The following is a 7,771-nucleotide window of genomic DNA, read 5'->3' as shown; positions in this document are numbered from 1 at the left end:
AGCGTCGGAAATAGCAGGCAGGGGAGTCAATTCAAACTTGTGCCGCGGAATCATTAGAGTATCCACCGGAACAACATCCACAATAGTGATGGGTAGGAACCGTATATAGTTTGTGTTACGCACAGGCCTGTACAAACCAGTTGCAGGCATGATACCTATGTTCCTCATATGGTATAAGGTTCCTGAAATCAAAAGTCCGGCAAATTGATTCCAAATAGCAGGTAAAACAACTGCAACCATGTGCGTATTCTGTAATATAAAGAGAGTATATGCATGAATAATGAATATGAAAAATAGAAACGTGGTGAACTCAATTACTTGCAACAGATTAAAAGCAATCACACCTCACAGTCGAGTAAAATAAGATTGTGCCTCGAGACCTCTCCATGACCATTCAGTGAACTCCACATTCTTGTCACCCTAACTTTCAATGTCCATGCAATTTGAGTGGCATTCAGATCGGACAAATGTTGATAGTCATCCATACCTGGCTGAAAGATGATAAATATTTATAGGATTAATGTATTATGTATTGTATTTTTTGTTGAAATTGAAGAGAAATATGTGTACAAACCTGTATGTTCTTCAACAATTTTAGTGTAGAACAAATATGAAAGTTACTAAATATATAGTACCGTCTAAGTAGAATAGGATCGATTTTGAATATGATAAAGATACTCAATAACACCAATTTTAAAGGAAGATATTGTCATCTTGATTGTAGGCAGTTAGGATAATTTTTATAGGTTGTGGTATACTCTGCAAATCACAAACAATACGCATATTATATCATAATCCTAAACAAAGCAATGTGTGAATCAGGATTGCCATAATTAAGGTATTGATTTATGTCAAAATTAAGGAGCATATTTTGAGGTTATTCACGGGAAATATCGTGAAAACTTGTATAATGAAATGGCAAGTAGTTACATTTGGTAAATTTCAATATTGAGTAATGCGAGAAATTTAAAACATATAGTCTAACACTTTATTTTGAATTTAAGGCTGCTCATCATGAATATTTCGAGTCAAATTTAAGAACTTGTTTTCTCTTGAAAAAATGATCTTTTCGCTATACAATTTGAAAATTAACATTTCTTTCCATTATAAAATCTTATGTCCATAAACGACATTGAATGTCAAATTAAATGGTGTACGACAGGGTCCTTGATAAATAAGCATTACTTTTTAATAAAAGTAGTGCTTCAACCATGCTTCATTAAACGTAGATGATCGAGGTAATATTTAAATATTATAAACCAAACTTTTATTTATGTGTGATGACGCTGATCACAGTTATGAAGGATTAAAAATCAAATACATAGATAAAAAAATGTTGAAAACAGGGTAAAAACATTGTTATGCAATCGAAATTGCAAATAATGTCACGTGGACAATAAATGTAAAAAAATAATTCAGCCATAAGCAAGATGAAAGCTCTGGAAAATACTCAAAGTTGAAGCATGCTATCAACATTCCTACAAGCAAAAGTGACATATTCATTAATTAAATTAGGTATACATAGTTTTAGAGTGATGAATTAGGACAATTCCTAGTCAGCGAAAAGCACTTTGGTATATAAGTAACTAGGATGTCTAACATAGGATGCTAGTTATTGTCAGTACCTTCTTAATTTTTTTGGTAACAGATTTAGTAGAGCCCGGAGTACCATTACCGTCATCACCTTCAGAGTACTATACATGCAAAGACCGTTAATTAGAAAGTCTATAAATATTATTATTCAGCAGGGAATACTAAAGAGAACTCAAACGTAACATAACCACATTATAATTGTTAGATATATTTGATATTGTCATGGCTAATATGTTTTATGTTTAGCTTTCAGATCTTACTTGAACAGGATAAATCAGTACTTAACTGTTGATCAGTACTTATACTGGAAGTCAGGACTTAAGGATATCAGTACTTATGTTATCAGGAGATAATCATCAGAAGATAGATATCAGAACTTAAGTGTTGAAGGACGATCAGATAAGGACAGTAGCTGATTAAAGGAAAGAAGATCAAGATAAACATAAGAAGAGATATGCATGAAGAAGGAATTCTGTAAAGAATGGAATACTTGGAAGAAAAGATATCTGATTGATATATTTTAGGAAGCAAAATTATATTCCATATCAATTAGCGATTATCTTGTAACTGTGTAGTATATAAACACAGACATCGGGTTTACACTATAAGTGTTATCATTATTAGAGAAGATTATTCATTGTAACCCTGGCAGCTGTCGTGATATTTGTTCATCACTGAGAGGTAACAGTTCCATACTGTAACAGAGTTTATTGTTTCAATAAAGTTTGTTTTCTGTTACTTAAGTTCTTAAAGTTCGATTTGAGTGTACTATACACTGTATTCACCCCATCTACAGTGTGTGTGTGACCTAACAATAATCTCACTTCAAAACCCATGTTGATGGAATAATCTTCGGAAAGAATTGGAGATTCAGAAGGAGTTGGAGTGTTCATCGTTGGTTCATATAAATCATCAGCATAAAAGATGTTGTTATCCTCAACAACGTTTGATTTTGTCAGACCGAGCTCAACTGAAACTACTCTTCCGACTAATGATTTAATCACTTCTGGAAAGGCTTTGGAAGAATCCTAAACACAGTTGTAGAAAATAAGAATGCATATGTGGTATAACATGGTGACACTGCAGCTGTTTTTTTTCAACAGTTATTTACCTTATCGTAATCAGAAACCATCTTTGCAGCACTTGTTCCAAGAACTCTTCTAGAAACTCGATCATTCAAAACAATATTACAGGAAAATATCTCATCCTCAGCAAGGATCATGATACGGAACCTTGAGAAAATAGTTAGCTATTTTTTTAGGCTTTAATTAACAGTATCAAGCCTACAAATATTTCCAATAAATTGAAATAGTTAGGTTACCTCTTCGGAGACACGGGAATGTTTCGAGGACAATGGGTACATTTGAATACTGCTCCAATGCACTCAACCTCGTGGAGACATTTGTTACAGCTATAAAATCACTAATTTGTTTCCTCATCGACCTTAATGATCTTAAAGATGCAGCAAATTCTTTTCTGGGGTACGATGAAAATGTAATATTTAACAACAAAAGCAACCATATAAAAAATACCATTTCTGAATATTATATAAATGCAATACCTTGAGGTGATCGTATGTCAGATTCTCATTAAGGACTTTGATTGACAATTTTTCAAATAATGTGGTAACCAGTTCAATTTGTTTAGCCTGGAACAATTCGTCTCTTTTCATTATATATCCTTCCTCAAGCAACCTAAACATATTGAAGAAATTAATAAATAGAGCAAAACGTCGATAAGTTAATTTTAACTCATATTTGAATCGAAAACTAAACGCGTTTAAATTCAAACGGCCAATTCGTGTCACTTGAAATCATCTCAATTCTAGGAATTAGATGTTTCATTCCAACATGAGAGCCACACAAAATCTCACATTCAATAATGTTCTTCCTACAGGATTTCACAATCATTCTTGTACCATTGCATAATCCCATGATCTGGTTTAAGTTTCTCATAAGCATGACGACAACTCCTACCTTCAATTTTAGCTCATGCTTAGGAATGCAAGGCATATTGATAGAGTTTGGATACTCAACTGAAAACGCGGATCTGAAATCATTATCATCATCACCTGCATCATCAATTGAATCCTGACTCAGATAAATGTAAACCATGCCAGGAATTTTTTTAAGTATCGTTGTATTAATCTCATCCACCACGATATTGGTAGGTTTGAGTATGGCCCTTGATTTGAGGTATTCATGTGAAGAGATATTTTGTATAAAATCTGGGTACGTCACTTCAAAAAGTTTCTGGATTGAATCTCCGGACGTATGAATGATATATTGATCAGGAATCTTTATTAACATTTCACCAGTGTCTGGACTTGGAGAAATATTGGTTTCTTTCCCATCACCGACAGCAAGTTGCCACTTGCTAAAGTCCGCAATGGTTTTGTTCTCCAAATCACTATTTCCTGCATTAAGCCGCATGTTTTGCTTCAATAAAAATACTTCACAGGATTCCCAAAGCTTGGATTTATTGAGGGTAGAGCAGACAACTTCAGCCCTTGATGCTTTTGGAATGACAGGAAGTATCTGCCTAAAATCTCCACTAAAAACAATGGTTATACCACCAAATGGCTTTTTAGCTCTGCTTTTATCAATAGCAAACATAATATCTCTCAAGGATCGATCAACGCATTCAAAAGCATGACGATGTTGTATAGGAGCCTCATCTTAAATTATTAAATCAGTTCTCTGAGGTAGCTCAGAAATATCAGTCCCGTGTCTTAAATCGACATAACAATTTTCATCAAGCTTGAGTGGAATGTGAAAGCGGGAGTGTGCGGTTCTTCCACCAGGAAGAAACACGGCAGCTATATCACATGAGGCAATGGGAAGCACAATCTTATGCTCTGATCGTAATCGACAACACAGTGTCTGCCACAAGAAAGTCTTTCCACATCCTCCACTTCTGTAAACAAAGAAAACACCACCATTTTTCTTGTTGATATTGTCAAAAATATAATCATAGACTATCTTCTGTTCATCATTGAGAAGACTATGATTTCTTTTGTGGATTCTCTTCATTTCTTCTGTATCATAGGAAGTTCCCTCTAGAATTAGTCTATTCTCAGAGTTGGAAAAAAAGCATATCCTGGATATGGCATATCTGGGAAGTTTCTAAGGCTTTTACCAATATCATTCAACAATTTCTCTATCTCTGCAATAACATTAATAAAACTTGATAACATTAATCCAAACATGGAACATGTAATATGTACAAAGCATTATTAACAACTCATACCTGCAAGAGCGTAATTCTGGATCTTAATATCTGATAGAAAAAGGTTTGGATTCCCAGTGAGATGTCGCCTCACAAGAAGAATATCATCTGACATGCATCCTCAATGAGCTTCCCAAAGGCTACGCGGATGAGAGATTGGACTGTATACTAAAATGTTGACAAACATGGCACGTAATTGTGGAGGCATGGATGTATGCGCATTTTCATCTATAGCTTCGTGCCATTGCTGGTCATTCTGGAGGATACCTAGCGTGTCACAGGCTTCGTGAAAGGAGTTATAAACATGGCCGTTGACTGTCTTCAAATCATCAAAACATACAGTACCTTTAATCTTGAGTAGGAGCATGCGGAGATATAATTGTTCACCGCTAGATGAATGTACTTCAGCAAGCCTACCGATGACATCACCTCTTTTCCTCTGTTTCCAGATACCAGGTTATGGATGCCATGTAAACTTGCTTGGAAATTCTGAATAGGTTAAATTTGGGGCCTCTGCATATGTTTTATTTGCATCAAACCATGCTTCTAATTTGCTTTTCTTTGTTCCAGCATTGTCGAAAACTTCCTGTAGATTTTGTGAGCCTTTAAACGACACATGCTTGTCATTCGGTAGATGTATTGGCAATCATTCAACGGAAGGCCACCGGGAATGGATGTCAAAACCAAATATCCTCCATGATGCTTCAGATGCACAAACATATCTTCCATCCAAGTATTGCTTGACTTCATCAAGCGGCCGTTTCTCAAGAGTGATTGTGGTTGTGCACCCTTTTTTGTTTGTTTTTTTCCTCAGACACATGGTGGCGGTATCATGTCCTTTTAAACAATATTTGAACAAATATTTCAATGATCTGGAGCTGTTACAAATCTCCAAATTTGCGTGACATTGAAATCTTATTAGAAGATCTCGATTGTAGGGGACAACATACCGATTATCCAGGTCAATTCCCTTTTTCTTTACGGTAATTCCAGTTTTCCTCCTCTTATAGATGAGAAAGCCACATTCGTCAAAGTATGTGTGAGAATTATATCTGTTAAAAAGGAAAGAATGATGTTTCAATTTAATTAAAATAAATCTAAAAGGAATGTTTTACTAAAAGGTAAAAAATTAAATGTTGTATTCTTTCAGCAGTCTTTGGAAAATTAATTTAATGTAAAAGATCTCAGAATTACCTTTTAGGAAAATGTTTAATACAACGGCCTTTAAACATACACGGAGACTTAACACAGTCAGTGCCACATGGTCCGTGGATCATGTAATTCTTGACAGCTTCGTAACCAACTGGATCAATACTTGGGTCAGAAATTTCTGCAGAAACCATTTTATCTATTTGTTCAGTTGTTTTGGGACGATCGTTTGGATGCAACCATATTAGCATGAGAGCATGTGGAAATCCACACTTTTGAAACTCTATGACGTGCATTACAGTAATATGAAATTGATGAAAATAATTAAAAAAATTCTGACATACATGTCATATTAAATTTAAATCATAAAAAATTTGTTAGAGGAAGAAATCCTGAAAATAGCATACCTCCAATACAACGTCCAAAGCAGTTCTTATTTTTTATTTGATCAAGAAGTTGGTCAACTTTCATTTTAAATACCCTTACAATGACGTCGGGTGCGTCAACAACATCAACACCAGGTAGAAACTTTAACATGCTCTGAATTTCAGGCCATTTTGTGTTAGGGGTCATCGTAAGGAACAATGATGGGTGTCCAAGTGTTCGAAAAATTGCCATTGCGTCCTTGAAATACTGGTTCATGTATCTTTTACTGCCGGTGAAGGAGGCTTGTAAAATTGTTGCCTTGCCGACATTTTCAGGATTGCTGTCACCCTTGTTTAGTGCATCTCGTATGTTGTGGTACATATCATAACGAATTGTAGTCTGGTGACCTCTGATCAAGTCAAGTCTGTATTGCTCAATCGCAGTAAATACGTCAACAACATATTGCTACCATAAACGACCTCCCAGATGTGGAGTCAAACCTGAATATACATGAAACAATTTCGGAGAAAATTAGAATGGTAGAAAAAACTAATATATAAGTGTTCAAATTTAGGTCATGATTTTGAATATACCTTCCGAAGGCCGTATCATGAGTTTATAATTGTAATATTCTTTCATCGTGATGAATTCTCTCTCCCCATTTTCATCCGGATCTTCATTTTCGGTATTCTGACGTTGTTTCAGATTTTTTTGATTTGGTCTGTTTAAAGGGATTTGACGGTAATATCCGATGTCTCCATGAGGAAAAAAAATAGGATACTGAAGTTGCATAAACTGTGGATCAGTTTCAAAAATTCTCTCCAATCCATTGGTTCTCGAATGGATTATTGTATCCCTGCATCCTTTAGCATACTCGTCAGTGACAATCAACCCGGACTTCATTCGATGGACCAATATGGTTAGGTAGACCAGATGCGGAAGACGAAGATATTAGAACCAATCTAAATTCATCAACTACATTTTGACTAATTCTTTCACATGCCAAATGAAAACCTTTGACCAAACGATTGTGTTTATCCAACATTTCTAACAACGACTGAACGATATCTTCATCCACGGCATTGCATCCTCCCTTAACGGCATTTATTCTTTTATGTACTTCATCTTCAGTGTCATATATGTAGAGTTGACAGAATTTGGGGATCTCACCATCAAGTGGTACAAAGCTTCCCATACTGTGGTAATTTACACCTTTTACCTTGAAACAGTAAGGAGCACCGCCACGATTGATACTACGATCAATTTGACCTCCGGTGGAAGACATGGCAAACATACAGTTGAATATTCTAATATTTTCCTTGAATTGCCTAAAACGGGATCCACCAGTAAGGAGTGAAGCGAGAGCCTCGGGAGGTTGCTTTTCTTTCTCAAGAATCATCTGACCATTTTTACAACAAAGAGAGAAAGTTGGAGG

General features: G+C 35.4%; 3 protein-coding genes across 3 annotated transcripts; all 3 read right to left on the bottom strand.

Annotated features, from left to right (window-relative positions):
* Nucleotides 1-3,362: 3,362 nt before the first annotated feature.
* LOC141710901 (uncharacterized) lies at nucleotides 3,363-4,208 on the bottom strand. Its single transcript, XM_074513396.1, has one exon. The coding sequence runs from the start codon at nucleotides 4,206-4,208 to the stop codon at nucleotides 3,363-3,365; it is 846 nt and encodes a 281-aa protein (XP_074369497.1).
* A 63-nt stretch (nucleotides 4,209-4,271) lies between these two features.
* On the bottom strand, nucleotides 4,272-4,625 carry LOC141710892 (uncharacterized). The gene has a single exon (XM_074513391.1). The coding sequence runs from the start codon at nucleotides 4,623-4,625 to the stop codon at nucleotides 4,272-4,274; it is 354 nt and encodes a 117-aa protein (XP_074369492.1).
* Nucleotides 4,626-4,942: 317 nt separating this feature from the next.
* LOC141710881 (uncharacterized) lies at nucleotides 4,943-6,717 on the bottom strand. Its single transcript, XM_074513383.1, has 5 exons — nucleotides 6,378-6,717; nucleotides 6,016-6,253; nucleotides 5,772-5,873; nucleotides 5,361-5,424; nucleotides 4,943-5,260 (listed from the first exon to the last, which is right to left on the bottom strand). The coding sequence occupies exons 1-5, from the start codon at nucleotides 6,715-6,717 to the stop codon at nucleotides 4,943-4,945; spliced, it is 1,062 nt and encodes a 353-aa protein (XP_074369484.1).
* Nucleotides 6,718-7,771: the final 1,054 nt, after the last annotated feature.

This window comes from Apium graveolens, chromosome 1, assembly GCF_009905375.1.
Source record: "Apium graveolens cultivar Ventura chromosome 1, ASM990537v1, whole genome shotgun sequence".
Classification (NCBI taxonomy): domain Eukaryota; kingdom Viridiplantae; phylum Streptophyta; class Magnoliopsida; order Apiales; family Apiaceae; genus Apium; species Apium graveolens.
Note: the sequence above shows the minus strand (reverse complement) of the source record. Positions and strands in the feature narration are given on the sequence as shown.